Raw genomic sequence first — 22,387 nt, forward strand, 5'->3', positions numbered from 1 at the left:
CTCTCTGCCTGCCTCTCCATCTACTTGTGATTTCTCTCTGTCAAATAAATAAATAAAATCTTAAAAGAAAAAAAAATGTACACTTTATATTCAACATTTGTGTATATTCACATTTTCAGTACATGCTCAAAATGTACGTACACTTGAGTCTTAAATGGATCAGATAAATTCTTAAAAGGAAACATAGTCAAAATTGTTTAAGACCTAGGACTAGGGGTGTTTTTAGATATTATGCTAATGTGTAATTCATAAAAAAGTAAGGTTGGAATATTACAGTTCATTGAACTTATAAATAATTGCTCTGCAAAAGATCTATTAGGAGGATCAAAGGAAAAGCTAATGACTTATAGATAATAGATTAGTTCTTGAACAAGATGAATATAAATTGCCAGAGTCTGTTTGCACACTTTTTCCAATAAGTACAATACTGTGTTTTCCTTTTAATTTTCCTAATAACACAGTAGAAATACAGAATATAAAATGTGTACAAACTCTGTGTTAATTGGCTGTTCATGTTACTGGTAAAGCTTATAGTCAACAGTAGGCTATTAAATTTTGGGAGAGTCTGAATTTGTACACAGATTTTCAGCTATGCGGGAGAATTGGCACACCAATCCTGCATTTCTTAAGGATCAACTCTTTGCAAATCATATGTCTAATAAGAGACTAGAGGGCATAAAGAACTTTCAGAAACTCAACAGTTAAAAACAAATGATGCCTCTCAAATTCCTCATATCAGAGAGATCATTTGAGAGGCATGACGGGTAGGGAAGGAAAAAATGAAACAAGATGTGATTGGGAGGGAGACAAACCATAAGAGACTCTTAATCTCAGGAAACCGAGGGTTGCTGGAGGGCAGGGAGAGAGGAATGGGGTGGCTGGGTGGTGGACATTGGGGAGGGTATGTGCTATATGAGTGCTGTGAAATGTGTGAGCCTGATGAGTCACAGACCTGTACCCCTGAGGCAAATAATACATTATATGTTAATTTAAAAAAAAATAAAATAAAACAAAAAACAAATGATGCATCTAGAAAATGAGAAGGACATGAAGAGCATATATGGAAGGCAAATAAACACTTCACTTATATGTCATTAAGTTTGGCTTTTGTATCATAGTTCTAGTATACATTATATATATAAAGTCTGCGTTTTCCTCACTTTCATATTATTCTTTGGGTGTTTTCCTAAGGTTATTTGAGCCTTGTTTTGGGGTAAGTTCTATCTGTAACTAGTTTCACCTGCTTTGTAATGACATTTCATCATTTTAATTTCCGCTGGCAATCTCATTTCAAAATTCTGGAACCATCAGGTTTTGAAGCCACTTTGCAGCAAGAATAATTATTTTCGAAGTGATTTAACTGTTGGAAGGCAGTGACTTGAATGTTCAAATATTAATTCTAAATCTGATTGTTTCTTAATTGTTAGACATGTTTCCTTTGTTGACTGTCCGGGCCATGATATTTTGATGGCTACTATGCTGAATGGTGCAGCAGTAATGGATGCAGCTCTTCTGCTGATAGGTAAATAATATCAAAATTGGTTTGACAAATCCCTTTGAAACCAATCCCATTTGGAATATTTAAAGGGTACTAGTGCCTTTAGTGGCCATAAATGAGAACTAGCAGGTCACCCAAATTAACATCCATGTGTGCCAATATGAAAAAATACCAAGCAAGATGAACCCGGGGCTAATATCTAGTGACAATTCTTATAGTAGTATGCCCCTCACCCCCAAAAACTCATTTCTAAGTGAACAGTGCTTTCTTGCTATTGTTTAGAGTTTTTCATATAAAAATATGCTAGGTTGGAAGAGGTTATTTTTTAATGTTTCTGGATTGTCTGTAGTGTTATTGAATAGTGGTTTTTTAGATATAACTCCTACATGAAATGCTGACATGGGGCCTGCATAGAGGTTTTCAAAGTAAGGTTTTGCTTTCTTCCCTGGGTGTACTGTCAAGAGGTTTTGTGACTAGAGGCTACATGGAGTTTCAGGCCAAATACAAAGTTAAAGAGGTGTTTCCATCCAAGATTGCCTTTAGTTCTGACACCAAATGAAAGTCGGGAAGTTCCTGAATCATCATTGATAGTTGATTAGACTCCTATCTCATTGAAAGCTCTACACTAAAAACCTGAAATTTATTATAGGAAAGGGATGCATATTAAGGTGAGCCAAAGGGAGAGACATGTAGGTCATAGTCCAAAAGGGTTTCAACCATGAAATTTCCATTGTCCTCTGGAAGCAGAGGTTATTTTCTCAGCACTTTTTATAACATAAATCACAAAATATTACAAACTAAGGGAAATCGCCTGCGTTTTGGTGTCGGAAATTTCTACGGAGGTGCCATTAAGTTCACTCAGACCTCACTTTCTCCTCAAGTGGACCTTTCCATAATAGTTGTCCTCATGACATTTCACCTGTTTTTTTCCCCAAGTGGGAAGCCAGAGTCCTTGTGATCTAACTCAAGAAGTGATATTGCATCACTTCTGAAATTTTCTCTGTTACTGGATGGCTTTCCAGTATTTAAAGGGAAGAATTTTACAAGGGTGTGACTATGAGATCATAGGGATTACTGGGAGCCATCTTTGTGGTTGTCTTCTGTAGGCTTGGATAATTATAATTTGTAGACTGCGTTAAGCTACTTTCCTTCTTAACTGCTCCAGATTGGGTCAGAATATCCCAACTGGATAGAACCAGAGGGATTTATGTTATGTCTGAGTAAAAGCCATGAAGACTTTGAAAGAAGCCGAATTTGTTAAATTCCAAGGACTGTGCTTAGGATAAGGGTTTAAAAGGTGGAGAGAACCCACGGAAATCAGTTGTGAAGTTTAAACAGGGTCTCACAGCGTCACCTGAGTGATTCAGTCATTGGGTCTTTGCCTTTGGCTCAGATCAAGGTCCCAGGGTGGTGGGATGGAGCCCCATATCAGGCTCCCTGCCTAGCTAGAAGCCTGGTGCTCCCTCTCCCAGTCCCCTGCTTGTGTTCCCTCTTTTTCTGTATCTCTCTCTGTCAAATAAATAAAATCTTTAAAAAAATAATAAAAAATAAACAGAGTAAACAGGGCCTCACAGAGATACTTGGCAATGGTATAAGGAATTTGGTTTGAATGAGACATCCAGAAGTTTATTGGATGCCAACTAATTCTTATGACTCATTTTGTTTTTTATTCTTTATCATCAATTTAGCTGGTAATGAATCTTGTCCTCAACCTCAGACTTCTGAACATCTGGCTGCCATAGAAATAATGAAACTGAAACATATTTTGATTCTGCAAAATAAAATTGATTTGGTAAAAGAGAGTCAAGCTAAAGAACAGTATGAACAGATACTTGCCTTTGTGCAAGGTAAGATGCTATGATGTTAAATAAACATATGAGTTACTTTGAGAGCCATTTAACCCAGAAATCTTCATGTAATTATCAAAAACGAAGTCACTTGATGAGTTAAAAGCCTCTTTATCGCCCATTACCTAATACTTTTATTCCTTTTAGCCATCTGATAGAAGCAGTGAAATTTTTCTGAATTTGATTAAAGTGCATGTCAGCCGGAAAAGAAGTTCTAGTCTATAAATGTTACCAGTTGGCTTGGGAGAGGGGGTGTTTTGAGAAGTAAATACTTAAAAAAAATTGGGGGGGGGAGCACCTTGGGTGACTGAGTCATTTAAGCACATCATGATCCCAGAGTCCTTGGATCGAGTCCCACATTGGTCTCCCTCCTCAGTGGGGAATCTGCCTCTCTCTCTCTCTCTATGCTTGCTTATGCTCTCTTTCACTCATTCTCTCTCTCAGATAAATCTTTTAGAAAAATTTTTAGCAATATAATAACACTTTATTACAATAATAAAAATATTAAGCACTTCATGAATTTGGGTTTCATCTTTGCATATGGGGCCATGCTAATCTTCCCTATATCAATAAAATTTTAGCACATATGCTACTGCCAATATCACCACCAATCATATGTTCTAAAAAATCTTTTTCCGGGGAACCTGGGTGGGTCAGTCAGTTAAGCATCTGCCTTTGGCCCAGATCGTGATCTTGGGGTCCTGGAACGAGCCCCTCATCGGACTCCTTGCTCATGGGGGAATCACCTTCTCCCTCGCTGCTTCCCCTCCTTGTGCTCTCTCTCTCCTCCTACTGAATAAATAAATTTTTTAAAACTACTAATAAAAAAATAAAAACTTGGGGTGCCTGGGTGGCTTAGTGAGTTAAAGCCTCTGCCTTCGGCTTGGGTCATGATCCCAGGGTCCTGGGATCGGGTTCCACATTGGCCTCTGCTCAGCAGGGAGCCTGCTTCCTCCTCTCTCTGCCTGCCTCTCTGCCAACTTGCGATCTCTGTCTGTCAAATAAATAAGTAAAATCTTAATAAAATAAAATAAAAACCCTAATGATAGTAAAATGAAACTATCTTTTTTATTTCTTGGTTTATGTTGCTAATTATTCTGACTTTGTTTCTTCTCATTGAGTATCTGTTTCTAGAATTAGACCCAGTAGTGATTTTTTTAATCTTCATAGTGGCCCTTTCACTAAAACTTAGTTTTTATTTGGAGCAAGACATGATTTATCTTTTTGGTATTTGGTTCCTTGTCTTTTTTACTTGTTAAGAAGCTCTGTCTAGGGACGCCTGGGTGGCTTAGTTGGTTAAGCAGCTGCCTTCGGCTCAGGTCATGATCCCAGCGTCCTGGAATGAGTCCCACATCGGGCTCCTAGCTCAGCGGGAAGCCTGCTTCTCCCTCTGCCTCTTCCTGCCATTCTGTCTGCCTGTGCTCATTCTCTCCCTCTCTCTCTGATAAATAAATAAAATCTTTAAAAAAAAAAAAGAAAGAAAGAAACTCTGTCTATAGTATCCAAATTATGCAGGTAATTTTATCCTTTTCAGATTCTAATTTAATTTCATAATTTTTACTTACAGGGCATAATACTGAATTTTAGGGGGGGAAATATTGTGGATGTTTCTAAACAATGGTCACGATCACTTTTCAGCCTTTTGGCTAAGATCAGTTTAAACAGAATGATCAATTCTTGTTACTGACATTTATATAGTGATGTTTGATGCCTACACAACAGTTTCTAGAAAACTGTCAAATTTCGGTATTTTGTTTTATCAAATAGGTACAGTAGCAGAAGGAGCTCCTATTATTCCAATTTCTGCTCAGCTGAAATACAATATTGAAGTCGTTTGTGAGTATATTGTAAAGAAAATTCCAGTACCTCTAAGAGACTTTACTTCAGAACCCCGACTTATTGGTAAGAACTTAACCTGCTGGCGTTTATTGACTCTACCTTTTCATATGGTTGTTTTGCCCTTCCTTCAAATGAGTTCCTGGAGTTATGACTTCAGTGTATGAATTATTAAGGTGAGGGCCATCCATAAGTTAGCCTATAAAAGTCATCCTTTCACATAATCATACAGATACAGTGTTATGTTCCTTTATAATAGTTATGTTGTACTTCATGGGAAAGCATAAATATGTCACTTACTGATCAGGTTAATTTCATTCTCCATTATATATAAAACTGCAGTCTGATTGGAATAATAATATTTTCCTATAATTTTTTTCTACCAAGTCAGCTCTGAGATACAGATTTCAAGTGGCTACTGCTGTACAAAATACTAATTTGAATAAGTATTTTTTCTAATTAAAATAACAGGATTAGCTTTATGGTTTCTTTTATTCCTTATCATCTTCACAGTTATTAGGTCTTTTGATGTCAACAAACCTGGCTGTGAGGTTGATGACCTTAAAGGTGGTGTGGCTGGTGGCAGCATTTTAAAAGGAGTATTAAAGGTAAACTAAATTGTAAATTTTTGTTTCTTAAATGGAAAAAATATATGGTTAAACAAAATCTAAAAATGTTAGAAATATGTATTTTTACTACTTTGTACTTTAAATATGTCTGGTGTGAATCATAGCTTTCTTATATGTAAGTGGTTAATTATTAGCTTTCTAACTTCTGCATTTTTAAGCTTTTTGTCCTAGAGTAATACTGAAATTATTGTTGGAATTCATGCCTTTTCAATTTAGCAGTCTATCAGGACTGTTCACACATAAAGGTAATTGTGTTGTCTCAAAATTTTTAATTACTCTCTTTTAGGTGGGCCAGGAGATAGAAGTGAGACCTGGTATTGTTTCCAAAGATAGTGAAGGAAAACTCATGTGTAAACCAATCTTTTCCAAAATAGTGTCACTTTTTGCAGAACACAATGATCTTCAGTATGCTGCTCCAGGGGGTCTTATTGGTAAAAATTTTCATTTCATCTATAAGCTGTTATTAGTGGTTAATCATAATACTATATCAAGTGCATTATCTGAAAGTATATGTCTCTGATTAGATATTTTAACTCAATGTGGAAAAGCAGGCTATGCAAGTATATAGGTAGGTTAGTTAGTGATTTTATTTTTTATATATTTATTTTAATGATTTTATTTAATTTGACAGAGAGAGACAGCAAGAGAGGGAGTGCAAACAGGGGGAGTTGGAGGGGGAGAAGCAAACTCTCCACTGAGTAGAGAGCCTGAGGCAGAACTTGATCCCAGGACCCTGGGATCATGACCTGAGCCGAAGGTGGACACTTAACAACTGAGCCACCCAGGTGCCCCAAAATCTGGGATTTTTTTTTCCTTTTATTTATTCTTTATTTTTTAAAAATTAATTATTTTTAACTCGAGTATACTTAACATACAGTGTTATCTTAGCTTCAGGTATACATTATAGTCTTATACATTACTCAGTAATTCATCATGGTAAGTGTTCTCTTGTTCCCCTTCAGCTTAATTAATACCCACCTACCTCCTCTCTGGTAACTATTAGTTTATTCTCTAGAATTAAGAATCCCTTTCTTTTTTCTTCTCTTTTTCTTGTTCATTTGTTTTATTTCTTTTATTCCACATATGAGTGAAGGCAAATGCTGTTTGTCTTCTCTAACTTATTTCACCTCGCAGAACCTGTAGATCCATACATGCTGTTGCAAATGACAAGATTTCATTCTTTTTTATGGCTGCTATTCCATTTTGTATATACACATCTTTTTTATTCATTTTATAGATGGACATGGGCTGCTTTATATTTTGCTTATTTTACATAATGGTGCAGTAAACAAGTGGGTGCATGTCTGTTTGAATTAGTGTTTTCATATTCTTGGGATAAATACCTTGTAGTGGAATTGCTGAATCATGTGGTGTTTCTATTTTTAACTTACTGAGGAACCTCCATACTAGTTTCCAGAGTGGCTTTACCATTTTACATTCCCACCAACAATGTAAGTAATCCTTTTCTCTGATGCTTCCCATACCTATATTTTTAATTTCAGCCATCTTTTTAAAAAAGATTTTATTTATTTATTCGAGAGACAGAGAGCATAAGCAGGGGGGCGGGGTGGGAGATGGAGAAGCATACTTCCCACTCAGCAGGGAGCCCAACATGGGGCTCTATCCCAGGACCCTGAGGTCATGACCTGAGCTGAAGGCAGACGCTTGATTGACTAAGCCAGCCAGGTGCTCCTGATTTTAGCCATCCTTTTTTTTTTTTGTGTGTTTTTTTTTAAGATTTTTTTTATTTGACAGAGAAATCACAAGGAGACAGAGAGGCAGGCAGAGAAAGGGGGAAGCAGGCTCCCTGCTGAGCAGAGAGCTCCATGTAGGGCTCGATCCCAAGACCCTGAGACCATGACCTGAGTCCAAGGCAGTGGCCTAACTCTCTGAGCCACTCAGGTGACCATGATTTTAGCCATCTTGACAGGGTGAGGTTGGAATTTTGATTTGCATTTCTCTAATGAGATGAGTCATGTGGTACATCTTTTCATGTGTCTATGGCCATTTACATGTCTTCTTTGGAAGAATGTCTGTTCATGTCTTCTGCCCATTTCTTAATTGAATTATTTGGTTTGGGGGATGTTGAGTTTGTTAAGTTCTTTATATATTTTGGTTACAAACCTCTTATCAGATATATTATTTGCAAATATCTTCTCCCATTCCATAGTTTGCCTTTTAGTTTCCTTCGTGTTTAAGCCATTATTATTTTATTTATTTATTTATTTATTTTAATATTCTTTGTTACTTTCTTTTCTCTTTTTAAATGATACATGTCCTCTCTGAAGACTAGATTCTCTCCTCTCTCAAGGGTTTGTTTCTACTACTTAACGTTAGTTGTCACTGTATTTACTGACTTTCCTGAACTAATTCTATAATGTCTGTTTTTTTTTTATGTGTGCTCACTGAAGGGTAACTTAGTTAGTTTAGCACTTAGCCAGTAATTGAGAGGAAGAAATTTCCTTAATAACTAGAACCTGTAGTCCTCCCAGCCTTTATTAAAGAACTCTGGTGTGTCAATGACATATCACTAACTAAACAAAGCTAAACAAGCTAAGGAGGAGGTGGAGGGTAGGGAGGGAGAAGTGAAACAAGATGGGACCAGGGAGGGAGACAAACCGTAAGAGACTCTTAATCGGGGCACCTGGGTGGCTCAGTGGGTTAAAGCTTCTGCCTTTGGCTCAAGTCATGAATCTCAGGGTTCTGGGATCGAGTCCCGTATGGGTCTCTCAGCTCAGCAGGGAGCCTGCTTCCTCCTCTCTCTCTGCCCTGCCTCTCTGCATACTTATGATCTCTGTTTGTCAAACAAATAAATAAAATCTTAAAAAGGGAGAGAGAGACTCAATCTCAGGAAATGAACTGAAGGGTTGCTAGGGGTTCAGGGGAGGGATAGGATGGCTGAGTTATGGACATTGAGGAGGGTATGTGCTGTGTTTGAGTGCACTGAGTGCTGTGAATTATGTAAGCCTGATGATTCACAGTCCTGTACCCCTGGGGCTAATAATACATTATATTAATTTAAGAAAAGGGGGGCGGTTGCATAGGTGGCTCAGTGGGTTAAAGCCTCTGCCTTTGGCTCAGGTCATGATCCCAGGGTCCTGAGATCGAGCCCCACATCGGGGCTCTCTCTATTCAGCAGGGAGCCTGCTTCCCTTCCTCTCTCTCTACCTGGCTCTCTGCCTACTTGTGATCTCTGTCAAATAATAAATGAAATCTTAAAAAAAAAAAAAATTGTCGGTGTAGGCTTTTAACTCTCAGCCAGGCAGTTAAACAACTCTGTCTGATCCTTTACTTCCATTTTAAAACTAGTAGATGTAAGAGCTTAAAGCATTATCAGGTCTTTCCTGAGCATGTGCACAGCCTTAAACTTATACGTTATTCACTGGATTTGTACATATATGTCCAGATTTTCAAAGTTCCCATGGACATGTTTTTTTTGTTTGTTTGTTTTTTGTTTTGTTTTTTATTGTTTTAAAGCTTTTTGTTAATGTGTTGTTTTCCCCACCTATTATCCTTCAGTTCCCTGAGGAAAACACTTTTTACGTTAGACATCCAGTCTTGGAAGTGGAATCTTTCAGGGAGATTCAGACTAATCAAATGGTAGCCATTTGGGAATGAGAATTTAAAGGAACTCCAGCCCTGTTCTCTGTATAGCCTTGCTAGTTTTCATGACAAATGCAAGTTGTTATTAGTGCTGTCACGGAGATATTTTGAATAGTGATGGGAGTAGGATAAGTTAAAATGTGACAGTTTTCCGCTCTTACTGAGATACAGATGTTTTTCTTAGTAAATGCTGCTTAGATTATAGCAAGCCTTTGGCTAAATTTCAGAATTTTAAAAATGTTTCGACATTTTTGTCAGTTTTTCATTCTGTGTATGGAAGACAAAGCTTGGGCCTTTACTGCATCATTTTACTAACACTTTTTCTTTGCAGAACTTTATTATATATTGATAATAAAAGTTCACAGTGTATCATTGTGGATTTTTTTTTACGAATATGAAAATTCTGAACATGTTCATGTAACCTTTTATTATACCAATATACAAAAATACAAGAATAATGTAATGACAATCCTATATACCTGCCAACCAGCATTAACAATTACCAATTTTATTTCTGCAAATCAATCATTATCAGCTTTGTAATTTTTCAGTTTTTAGTAAGATAAAATATCTTACTAAATGGTTGTTTTCTGTTAAACAGTTCTCCCTTTATTTTATAATTTAAATAAAAATGTTTTTTTATTTTTAAATTTTAATCAAGCCTTATTTCCAACCCTGTTCTTTTTTAGGTAAAGCTAAGAGTTGATTGTAGGGGAATTGTTCAGGATTTTAATTTTGTAACTGTGATATGGTATCAATGTAACAAAATTTGGTTAAGTTGTATAGCTACGTGTTATACTGGTTTGACTAACTTTACCTTTATAAACATTTTAAGAAATACAAAATTGAAATATGTGACATATTTTATTTTATCTCAGGAGTGGGAACAAAAATTGACCCCACTTTGTGCCGGGCTGACAGAATGGTTGGACAAGTACTTGGTGCAGTTGGAGCTTTACCAGAGATCTTCACAGAACTAGAAATCTCCTATTTCCTACTTAGACGGCTGCTAGGGGTACGCACTGAAGGAGACAAGAAAGCTGCAAAGGTATTCTTTTTTTTTTTTAGATTTATGTGTTTATTTGAGAGAGAGAGAGAAGCACACTTCCTGCTGAGTGACTCTTGGTTTTAGCTGAAGTCCTAATACAAAGGTTGTGAGATAGAGTCCTAATCAGACTCCACACTCAGTGCAGAATATGCTTGAGAGTCTCTCTCCATCTGCCTATCCCCACTCATGCACTTACTCTCTCTCTCTCAAATACATAAATTAAAAAAAAAAAAAAAAAAACAAAACAATAAATCAATCAACAAAACTTGTATTTGTCATTTTGGGGGAAGTTCCTTAAAGACACTCATCTGAATTTGAACATGAGGTTGTAAGCACAGACAGCAGCAGTAAGTTATACAGTGGCTAGTAATTCCAATAATTATATGTGTAAATGCTAGAAATAAAACAGCTAAGAGTGATATAATAGGTGTTACCCAATTTTATAGAATCCAAAAGATTTAAATATGTACTTTACATTAATGGAATTAGACCTCCAGACCCACTTAACTATCATATTGTTCTTGTCTTGCTGGCCCTTTCAAGAAATTGTGCAAACCCTCTCCGCCACAAGCCTCTTCAGATTTTAAGAGTTTGGTTGATTTTATTATTTTTTAGTAGTTTATTTTAGTGTTAGATCATTTGAATGTTCTTTTAGTGCTAAATAAACCTTTTGCTTTGATACCTGTAATATATATACTTCAGATCTTATAAGTGTAATTTGTGCAGAATTTTTTTTTCCTCTATAGTTATAGTTTTTTGCAGTTGTATTTAATAAATTCTCACTTTGTATTGGAAAACATTCTATTATGTTAACGGGTTTTTTCCTTAATTTATTTTCCTAGGTGCAAAAGCTTTCTAAGAATGAAGTTCTTATGGTAAACATAGGGTCTCTATCAACAGGAGGAAGAGTGAGTGCAGTCAAGGCTGATTTAGGCAAAATAGTTCTCACTAACCCTGTGTGCACAGAAGTGGGAGAAAAGATTGCCCTTAGCCGCAGAGTTGAGAAACACTGGCGGTAAGTTTTTCAATTTTGCCTCTGTCTGTCACTGGTGTCAAGAAAACAGCAGGAATATGTGGCTGACTCAGTCAGAAGAGCATGTGACTCTTGATTGTGTGTTTGAGTCCCACAATGGGTGTAGAGATTACTAAAATAAAGTGAATACACTTAAAAAAAAAATAGCATACTATCTTTCGGTATATTCTTTTTTAAGATTTTATTTATTTATTTATTTGTCAGAGACACAGCAAGAGACGGAACACAAACGAGGGGAAGGGGAGAGGGAGAGGGAGAAGCATGCTCCTTGCCAAGTAGGGAGCCTGATGCAGGGCTCAATACTGAGACTCTGGGACTGTGACCTGAGCCAAAGGCAGTTGCTTAATGACTGAGCCACCCAGGTGCCCCTTTTGTGGTACATTCTTCATGGTATATGTACTCATGGTCATGCATACTTTTCCTTTCATCTTAAACTGTTTTTATATTTTAATTGTGGTGTAGTTAACAGTGTTATATTAATTTCAGGTGTACAATATGATGATTCAGCAATACATTACTCATTACCCATCATACTCCTTAATCTCCATCATCTGTTTAACCCATTTTCCCACCACCACCCTTCTGGTAACCATTAGTATGTTCTCTGTAGTTAAGGATGTGTTTTCTTGCTTTGTCTCTCTGTTTTTTTTTTTAAGATTTGATTTATTTATTTTAGAGAGAGAGTGTGAGTAGTGGGAAGGGAGAGGCAGACTCCCTGCTGAGCCGGGATTCCCAACATATTTATTTATTTATTTATTTATTTATTTATTTATTTATTTGAGAGAGAGGGAAAGAATGAGCAGGGCAGAGGGGCACAGAGGCAGGGGCAGAAGCAGTCTCGATCCCAGGACACCAAGATCAGACCTAAGCTGAAGGCAGATGCTTAACCAGCTGAGCCACCCAGGTGCCCCTCTTTTTCCTTTTGCTTATTCATTTTATTTCATGAAATTTGTAAACTCTAAATATGAATGAAGTATTTGTCTTTCTCTGACTGCCTTTTTTCTCTTAGTACTCTCTAGCTCCATCCACATTGTTATAAATGGCAAGATTTCATTCTTTTTATGGCTCAATAATATTCCAATATATGTAAACCACATCTTTATTAATCAGTGGATGAACGTTTGGCTGCTTCCATAGTTTGGCTATTGTTGATAATGCTGCTATAAATATTGGGGTTCTTTTATCTCTCAAATTAGTATTAGTATATTTATATTTTTATATCCTTTCGATAAATTCCTGGTGGTACAATTGCTGGGTTGTAGGGTAGCTCTGTTTAACTCTTTGAAGAACTTCCATACTGTCTTCCCGAGTGACTGTACCAACTTGCATTCCCACCAGCAGTGCAGGAGGGTTCCTTTTTCTTCACATCCTCACCAACTTGTTGCTTCATCGCTTTTTTTTTTTTTTAAGATTTTATTTATTTATTTGACAGAGAGAGATGACAAGCAGGCAGAGAGAGAGGAGGAAGCAGGCTCCCCGCTGAGCAGAGAGCCCGATTTGGGGCTCGATCCCAGAACCCTGAGATCATGACCTGAGCCGAAGACAGTGGCTTAACCCACTGAGCCACCCAGGCGTCCCTTCATCGCTTTTTATTGAATTCAGTAGTTTTCTTGGCATATTTGTATAATTGGAATTCTTTATTTCCAATCCTGATTTGTAAGCCTATATAGTTCAGATTTTTATTTCAGCTACTATGACTAGCTTTCATTTAATCTCAGACACATCTGTATAAAATCTTTCAGAATCAGTTTTGACTGTATTCTTATACATGTTTAACTTAGTTGATCTTTTTTAAACCACTGATTAAGGACACCTGGGTGGCTTCGTTGGTTAAACATCTGCCTTTGGCTCAGATCATGATCCCAGCATCTTGGGATTAAGTACCATGTCCAGCTCCTTGCTCAGCAGGAAGACTGCTTCTCCCTTTCCCTTTGTATCTCCCCACCCTGCTCATTCTCTCTTCTCTCTTAAATAAATAAAAATCTTTAAAATAAATAAAAAGATAAATCACTGTACTAGCTTACATAACCCCTACCTCATATTATTTCAGTGTGTATTTCTTAAGAATAAGAATAGTGTCTGTGTAACCACTTCGGGAATTTTAGCATTGACAAAATACTAAAATCTGCACTCTGTGTTCCTGTTTTGACATTTGTGTCAATATTGTTCTTTATTGCATTTTTCTTTCTTAAGTCCAGAACCACACATATCACTTCCATTTTGTTTCTATAGTCTTTTTTATTTTTTGTTTTTTTAAAGATTTTATTTATTTATTTATTTGACAGAAGAGAGAGAGTGATAGCAGGAACATGAGCAGGGGGAGTGGGAGAAGGAAAGCAGGCTTCCCACTGAGCAGGGAGCCGGATGCAGGGCTCAATCCCAGGATCCTGGGATCATGACCTGAGCTGAAGGCAGATTCTTAGGCAGATTCTTCTGAGCCACCCAGATACCCCTATCTACGTTTTTATACAGAACTTTCTTAGCATTTCTTTATCTTAGCATGAATTGACCTTTAAACAATAAAAGCCAGTTTCCCTTACTAAAATTGAGGTTATATGTTCAAGACCAGAGTGCTCTAACGGTACCATTGTATCCTTAAGAATCACATATCAGGAAACTGGGTGGTTTAGTGATCAAGACCCACATTGAGCCCCACATTAGTCTTCCAGCTCACCAGGGAATCTCCCTCTTCTTCTCCCTGTACACACTCTCTGTGTCTCGATCTGTCTCAAATAAATAAATAAAATCTTAATAAAAGGGGGGAGAGGAATCACATTTCAGAAGCACGCAGGACATCTGGTTATACCTACCGTGTGAAGTTAATTTTGTTCATGTCATCAAGGTGTCTTTTACAAAGTTTCTCTTTTCGTGGTTGCAACTAACAAGCCATATATAGAGAACTTTTGAGACTTTACAAATACCCTATTTCTCATGACTTGACCCTTTCGTTACTCTTTTTTTTTTTTTTAAAGTAAAAAGTTATCTCCATGTCCATCCAGCCTGGGACTTTAGCTCACAACACGAAGATCAAAAGCTTCTTTTTCTGGGCGCCTGGGTGGCTCAGTCAGTTAAGTGTCTTCCTTCAGCTCAGGTCATGTTCCCAAGGTCCTAGGGTTGAGTCCCACAATGGGCTGTGCTCAGCGGGAAGTCTGCTGCTTTGTATGCCTGTGTCCCTCCCACCCACTCTCATGCTCTCTGTCTCTCTCTTGAATTTATTTTAATAAATAATTTTTTTTTTTTAAAGTCTCATACTCTACCAACTGAGCCAACCAGGTGCCCCCTTTTAATTGTTCTCCCCTGGATTAATCTTGTCTCTGGGAATAGCAAAATAATGTTTGTTTTCTGTATTGGTGCCACTTTCCACATGTATCGTTTGGCATCCCCTCTTTCCTGTTTATTTATTTAGGTATATATTACAGCCTGGGCTCAAAGGTATTTATTCAGTGAGTTATGAACCGTTACTTCTGTTTGTTTTTATTTTGATGGTCATCACCACATTAGGATTCTCTTCAAGTTTATTCCTAGGTTCTTTTGAAGTGACTCCAGAGCATTTCTTTCTTTCTGGTGTAAGTCATCTGGCCTCTTCTCTTTCTCTACCAGCACTATTCCTGGACTCAAGCATGTCTTTGTGTTCAGAAACAAATGTCTTGATGTGCCCATTGCTCCCAGGCTTCTAAGTCCATAAATCTGTGACACCTGCTGGTGGTTCTTTTGCTCCTTCCCAGATTATGTCGAGTCTATCCTTTCCATTCTGAACAGCATCATTGTAGCTCATACTGTCATTATTTCACACTTGTATTTTCCCTTTTCAATGACTTCAATGCCTGATCAAGTATAGTCTCTCCAAAAGAGTTCATCATACTATCCTCAAAAAATTCCAGTAGTTCTTCACATTTCGTTAATATGCAAGGCCTTTATACAGGCTGGCTTCAGTCTGATGTTTTCTCTGCTTCTTCCATGTAAACCCTTACAATTATACTTATTTTCAGTGTCCTCATTATTTGAGACTCTACTTTGACTCTCTGTACCTTTCTATCTTCCTTATTGATTCTTCCCTGATGCCCACTGTCCTCTGATGATTTCATTGATCATTTATCATCTAGAAAATTTATCTAACTTACTGGTAATCTTTAAAAAGTTAGGTTTTAGGGGTGCCTGGGTGGTGCAGTCAGTTAGACATCTAACCTGAGACCCAGGGTCTCAGGGTCATGAGAGCGAGCCCCACATCGGATTCTGTGTACTATTCTCTCTTCCTCTTCATCTTTCCCTACCCCCCCAGCCCTCACTCAAATGTGCACTCTCAAAAAAAAAAAAAAAGTCAAGTCTTACTACCTTTTAAGTAACTGATTCTGGTTTGTAGTGATTTAAGCTCATTTGATTTTAACATCTCCTCTGTTATAAACATTATTTCCACACTATATAAATAAGTATAAATAATACAAAATTTTCAGAGATCTTTAGCATGGAACACATCACTTAGTAGATTGAAACATTTCCAGAAATGCATCTCATCCGTGACTGAACACTTGTATTGGTTTCACTGTTTGTTTTGGTTTTTAAAGATTTTTAAGTAGTCTTTATACCTAATGTGGGGCTTGAACCCATAACCCTGTGGGTCTTGAACTCATCCAGAGTGGTATGCTCTGGAGCTCCTGGGTGGCTCAGTTGTTAAGTGTCTGCCTTGGGCTCTGGTCATGATCCCAGGGTTGTGGAATGGAACCCCACCTCGGGTTCCCTGCTCAGTAGGAAGACTGCTTCTCCCTCTCCTTCTGCCCCTGCTTGTGTTCCCTCTCACTCTGTTTGCTCTCAAATAAATAAAATCTTTAAAGAAAAAAAAAAAAAAAGTGGTGTGCTCCACTGCCTGACCCAACCAGGCATCCGTGCTTTCAATTTTTGGCTGTTCTGCTTTGATGAACTTAGGAACATGGTATATGGTATATAAATATCTGTATGTATTAGTGTCCCTACACTCAATTTTTGGGGGACGTATATGCCCTGAAGTAGATTGCTGGATCATAGGATAATTCTGCTTTTAATTTACGTGGAGCCGTAGATACACCATTTATCATAAAGCTTTCCAAAAGTTTTGGTACTTTTGTGTTCTCATTTTCACTTCTTTTAAGATACTTTGTTTTCTTTCTATTTTTTTTTTTTTTTAAAGATTTTATTTATTTATCAGAGAGAGAGAGGGGGAGAGAGCAAGCACAGGCAGACAGAATGGCAGGCAGAGGGAGAAGCAGGCTCCCTGCTGAGCAAGGAGCCCGATGTGGGACTCGATCCCAGGACGATGGGATCATGACCTGAGCCGAAGGCAGCCGCTTAACCAACTGAGCCACCCAGGCGTCCCGTCTTTCTATTTTTTTTTTTAATGAAGATTTTTTTTTATTTCTCTTGGTCTGCTGTGCCCCATTTGTAGTTAAAATATTTATTGTTTAATTTCCACATATTTGTAGATTTTTAAATTTTCCTTATATTATTAATTACTAGTTTAATTCCATTGCTGCAAAAAATGGCATTGGAAATTGATTATTTCAGCCTTTGTAAATGTACTAAGACTCGTGGCCTAACATTTGGTCTACTGCTAAGTGTCCCATAAGAATTGGCAAAAGGGATGTACAGGTATTGTTGCTTCTGTGTTCTATGTATTTACCTGTGAGGTCCATTGGGTTATAGTGTTCAAGTCCTCTGCTTCCTTATTGGTTTTCCTTTCTCCTTGTTTTATCCACTTAGAAAGTGGATTATTGAAGTCTCCTCTTATTGTATGCCTCTTTTTTCTTTAAATTCTGTCAACATTTCCTTCATATATATAAAAGCTTCAGTATTGGGTGCATATATGTTTTAATTGTTACATCTTCCTGGTAAACTGACTGTGTTGTCATATATATTTCTTTGTCTCTTAAAACAGTTTCTGCATTAAAGTCTATTTTATCAGGGCGCCTTGGTGGCTCAGTGGGTTAAGCCGCTGCCTTCGGCTCAGGTCATGATCTCAGGGTCCTGGGATCGAGCCCCGCATAGGGCTTTCTGCTCAGCGGGGAGCCTGCTTCCTCCTCTCTCTCTGCCTACTTGTGATCTCTCTCTGTCAAATAAATAAATAAAATCTTTAAAAAAAAAAAGGCTATTTTATCTGATAGTAGGATGATCATTGTTCCTTTCTTTTGGTTTGTTTGCATGAAATGCCATTTGGCATCCTATCACTTAAACACCTTATGCATGTCATTAGATTTAAAGCACATATCCTCTAGATATGTGGTTTGATCCTGTTTTTTAACCATTGGGCTAATCTGTGCCTTTTAATATATATATATATATATATATATGTATGTATATATATATTTATTTATTTTAGAGAGAGAGAGAAAGAGACAGAATAGGGGAATGGCAGAGGGAAAGAATCAACCAGTGTCCATGCTGAGCAAGCTTGACCAGGTGCTCGATCTTACAACTGAGATCATGACCTGAGCCACAACCAAAAATTGGCTGCTCAGCGAACTCAGCCACCCAGACATGCCCTATCTGTGCCTTTTTATTGAGAAATTTAATCTGTTTGCTTTTAAAGTAGTTACTCACATAGGAAGTCATAATACTGCCATTTTATTACTGTTACCCCTCATCTGCTGTTTCACTTTCACATTTTTTACATACCCGCTGTCAACTACAGTTCAAAATCAGATGCTCCTGCTTCTTAACAATCATCCAAAGGTTAATATGAATGTAAGGCTACATCATAATGCCTGTGCCATTCAACCTCACTTCATCTCATTTATTCATTTTTATCTCATATCTTAAAAGTTGAGATATTTTGAAAGACATGACATCCATAAACTTTTATTATAGTACATTGCTATAACTATTCTTTTCTAGTAGTACTTAATCTTCTAAGGTGCCTCATTTATCAGTTAAAATATCATAAATGTGTATAGATGTATGGCAATCTATACAATCTAGTTTCAGGCATGCACTAGAGAGTTTGGGATGTATCTCCCACTGATCAGGGAATTACTATATTTGTTTTCCATATGTAGGTTTTTTTTTTGCTCCTCATTGCTTCCTTACTACCTTCCTTTGTGTTTACTTGTTTTTTTTTTTTTTTTTTAAGATTTTATTTATTTGACAGACAGAGATCACAAGTAGACAGAGAGGCAGGCAGAGAGTGAGGGAAGCAGGCTCCCACCGAGCGGAGAGCCTGACACGGGGCTTGATCACAGGACCTTGAGATCATGACCTCAGCCTAGAGGCCCAATCCACTGAGCCACCCAGGCACCCCTAGTTGATTTTTTTATAGTGACACATTTTTATTTCCTTATATTTTCTTTTGTTTATATTCTGTAGTGTGTTTTGAGATTATTAAAAAGTGTTTATTGCTCTTCCTTTTGTTATAGTATTACATATAACACCTTAAAGTGTTACATTTTTATATGTTGTACACCTAATGTACATTTATTACAACTTTTTTCATGTTTTTGTCATTTAAATTCTGTGCACCAAAATTATATAATAATAATAGATAGCCCTAAGAATAATTCACTCAGCTTCTCTTTCTCTTCAGAATGTTTATTTTCTTCATTTTGAAAAACATTTTATTTATTTATTTGATAGAGAAAGAAAACACAACAGGGGGAGGAGCAGAAAGAGGAGAAACAGACTCTCCACTGAGCAAGGAGCCTGATGTGGAGCTTGATCACAGGACTCTGGGGTCATGACCCGAGTCGAAGACAGATACTTAATGACTGAGCCACCCAAGTGACCAAAAAGAGTTTATTTTAAAAAGTAAACAGGGACACCTGAGTGTTTCAGTCGTTAAGTGTCTGTCTTCTGCTCGGGTCATTATCCTAAGGTTCTGGGATTTAGCCCCACATCAGGCTCCCTGCTCAGTGTGGAGTCTGCTTTCCCCTCTTCCGGCTGCTGGTGCGCTCTCTCTCTCTCTCTCTCTCAAATAAATAATATTGAAAAATAAAACTAAAAAATGAAAACTAAACAAATTTTGGAGCTGAAAAATAGAAAAATATTCGAAAAACTCATAAGATGAGTAAAAAAAGTAGACCACAACAGAGTCTTTTTCCTTATTTCTTTGTATCTTTGTTTGTTTTGTGGTCTTTATTAAACATTTTAAAATTTTATCTTTATATTAGGGATTTGAAAAAAACCCACATCTCTCAGTCTTTGCAGACTGAGTTGTAGGAAAAGATCTTCAGTAGTCAACCCATTATGAAGGCTTATGGCATTCTGAGGCCATTTCTGAGTAGGCATCTTTTCTAGAGCTACGTGTGTTCTTTCACCCAATTCTTCAATATGCACAGCCACTTGAAATGTCTTAACTTTTCTTAATGCCATTCATTTTCTTTTTGAGGGTGTTTCACTGTATTCCTCTGTTCATAGTCTCTTCCTGCTAGGCATTTTGAAGTCCCCTTGAAGTCTTCAGTTATTCTCTCCCAAACCTTGGCTTTCCAACCTAATATGCAACTGTGCCATAGTTCTCTTAGCACTCTGAGACAGGACACAAAGTAGTCTGTTGAGTATCCACAGCAGGTCAGAATTTTGAAAACAAGTTCTGCTCCACCTCTTCAATCCTGGGAGAAACTGTTTTGTTACCTTCTTGGGTCTACTATACTGGGTAAGATAATTGGCACCACATTTTCTTCATTTTGAGTGTAGCTGTTGGGCATTTGCTTGGTTGCTGCACATCCACAACACTATGTTAGTTATTTACTCAGTGTTTCTGTGGATAAACAAGGACCACCTCAACTCCTCCATATTGGTAAGTTTCCTCTTCTCCGTGTATTATTTACAATTGTAGTTTTTATTTATATTTAGATGGGTTTTGGTCTAGAAGCTAGTTCAGTTGTTCAGTTCAGCATGAGATCTTAATCTCGGGGTCATGAGGTTGATCATAGAGATTATTTTTTAAAAATACTTAAAAAAAAAAAAAAGTAGCACGGAGTGTTAAGTATCTGACGCTTGATTTCAGCTCAGGTCATTATCGTAGAGCTGTGAGATGGAGCCCCAGGTTGGGTTCCACATTCAACATTCTCCTTAAGATTCACCCTCTCTCTGTACCTCTCCATTTTGCTCTTTCTGACTCTTTCTCTCTAAAATAAATAAATAAATCTTTTTGTAAACTAATCTGGGAGTGCCTGGCTAGCTCAGTCAGTTAAGCATCTGCCTCCAGCTCAGATCATGATCCTACGGTCCTGGGATCAAGTCCCGCATTGGGCTCCCTGATCAGCTGGAAGTCTGCTTCTCCCTTTGCTTGCTCCTCCCCCTGCTTATGTACTCTCTCTCTTTAGGGTCGACTGCGTAGCTCAGCTATTAAGCATCTACCTTCTGCTCCCTTGACCGAGCCCCGAATCAAGCTCCTTGCTCAACAGGAAGCCAGCTTTTCTCCCACTCCCCCTGCTTGTGTTCCCTCTCTTGCTGTTCGATGTCCCTCTCAAATAAATAAAATCTTTTAAAAAATTAAAAAGTAGGGGTGCTTGGGTGAACAGGGAGTCTCCTTTTCCCTTTCCCACTCCCCCACTTGTATTCCCTCTCTTGCTGTCTCTCTCTCTCTCTCTCTCTCAAATAATCTTTTAAAATTTTTTTAAAAATAATCTGTTTACAGACTATATGTTCTACTTTCTTATTTTATTTCCCTTCATTTATTTCCCTTATGCCCACTATAATGTTTTGAGGTATTGTGAGAGGTATTTTCCCAGGGGCACCTGGGTGGCTCAGTGGGTTAAAGCCTCTGCCTTCAGCTCAGGTCCCAGGGTCCTGGGATCGAGCCCCGCATCGGACTTTCTGCTCAGTGGGCTTCCTGCTTCCCTTCCTCTCTCTGCCTGCCTCTCTGCCTATTTGTGATGTATCTGTCAAATAAATGAATTTTTAAAAAAGAGGTATTTTCCTAAAAGAAAAGGACTGGTGATTTTTTTTTCAATTAGTTCTGTGTGTTTTATCTAGTAGCATGCTTCTTTTCAGGGAAATTAAGTGCTTTTATTTACTGATTTAATGAGGACAAATATTTTTTTTAGAGAAAGGTATGCATGTTTATGGTAACAACTTCTTCCCTTTTCTTTGGTCATTCATGTTAGCCAAATCTATTATCTCCTTAATCTCAGGAGAAAATACAGATTTTTCTTTAGAGAGGAACATGTTATGGAAACAGGTTTGAATTTAGAAGATAGTAAAAATCAGTTATGTCAAGATTTTATGATGATGCTGATAAAATAGATTAAAAATTCATGATTTCTTTTCTTTTTGCAGTTTAATTGGTTGGGGTCAAATAAGAAGAGGAGTAACCATCAAGCCAACAGTTGAAGATGACTGAAGAATATCATTTAAATAGCACATTTAGATGAAATTACAATTTCTCTTAACCTGGGTTGTAATTTCAAAAAGCAATACCGGAATATATTTCATAGTTCTTAGTTTAGTAGAAGCTGTAACATTATTCTTATCTTCTTGTGATGATTTAACTTCTAAATAACAAAGTCTACAATAGTTGCCAAAATTGGCATAATTTTGGATTTAATCCAACATTTTAGCAGAAGCTGATTATTGTTAAACATTATCAAATTTATACATCACTTCATGTTTGAAATAAAAATGCAGTTAAAACCAGCCTTTTCTAAGGTATGGGTACCACTCAACCTGTCTAAAATGAAGTTTTTCTTCTTACTTTTTATGATACGTCTTTGCGTATTCTCTAGGCTTGAAGGGATTTTACACCAGTAAAAACCCAAAGACACAAAGTCTTCTTAAAAAATCAGCTCACTTTCTACCCCATTTTTAATGCAGCTTTGTCTTTAAAATTTAGTATGAAATTGGTAGGCTTAAATTAAATTGTCTTTTAGAGTATGAGTGCTCATTTACGTGGACAAACCTTTTCTTCCTCTTATTCTGTTCCTAGATAGGAAC

General features: G+C 37.3%; 1 protein-coding gene and 1 non-coding gene across 2 annotated transcripts in view; one reads left to right on the forward strand and one right to left on the reverse strand.

Moving 5' to 3' along the window:
* Window positions 1–22,119, forward strand: part of LOC132008023 (eukaryotic translation initiation factor 2 subunit 3, X-linked-like) — a 42,085-nt gene extending 19,966 nt beyond the window's left edge. The window contains exons 5-12 of the mRNA XM_059386413.1: window positions 1,428–1,522; window positions 3,187–3,345; window positions 5,113–5,247; window positions 5,695–5,789; window positions 6,097–6,241; window positions 10,292–10,461; window positions 11,304–11,476; window positions 21,734–22,119. Of these exons, the coding sequence (XP_059242396.1) occupies window positions 1,428–1,522; window positions 3,187–3,345; window positions 5,113–5,247; window positions 5,695–5,789; window positions 6,097–6,241; window positions 10,292–10,461; window positions 11,304–11,476; window positions 21,734–21,797 (1,036 nt within the window). The 3' untranslated portion in view covers window positions 21,798–22,119. The remainder of the gene's footprint in view (window positions 1–1,427; window positions 1,523–3,186; window positions 3,346–5,112; window positions 5,248–5,694; window positions 5,790–6,096; window positions 6,242–10,291; window positions 10,462–11,303; window positions 11,477–21,733) is intronic.
* On the reverse strand, window positions 3,843–3,947 carry LOC132008056 (U6 spliceosomal RNA). Its single transcript, XR_009401532.1, has one exon. It is a non-coding gene; the product is annotated as a U6 spliceosomal RNA (small nuclear RNA).
* Window positions 22,120–22,387: the final 268 nt, after the last annotated feature.

Source organism: Mustela nigripes, unplaced genomic scaffold, assembly GCF_022355385.1.
Source record: "Mustela nigripes isolate SB6536 unplaced genomic scaffold, MUSNIG.SB6536 HiC_scaffold_20, whole genome shotgun sequence".
Taxonomy (NCBI): domain Eukaryota; kingdom Metazoa; phylum Chordata; class Mammalia; order Carnivora; family Mustelidae; genus Mustela; species Mustela nigripes.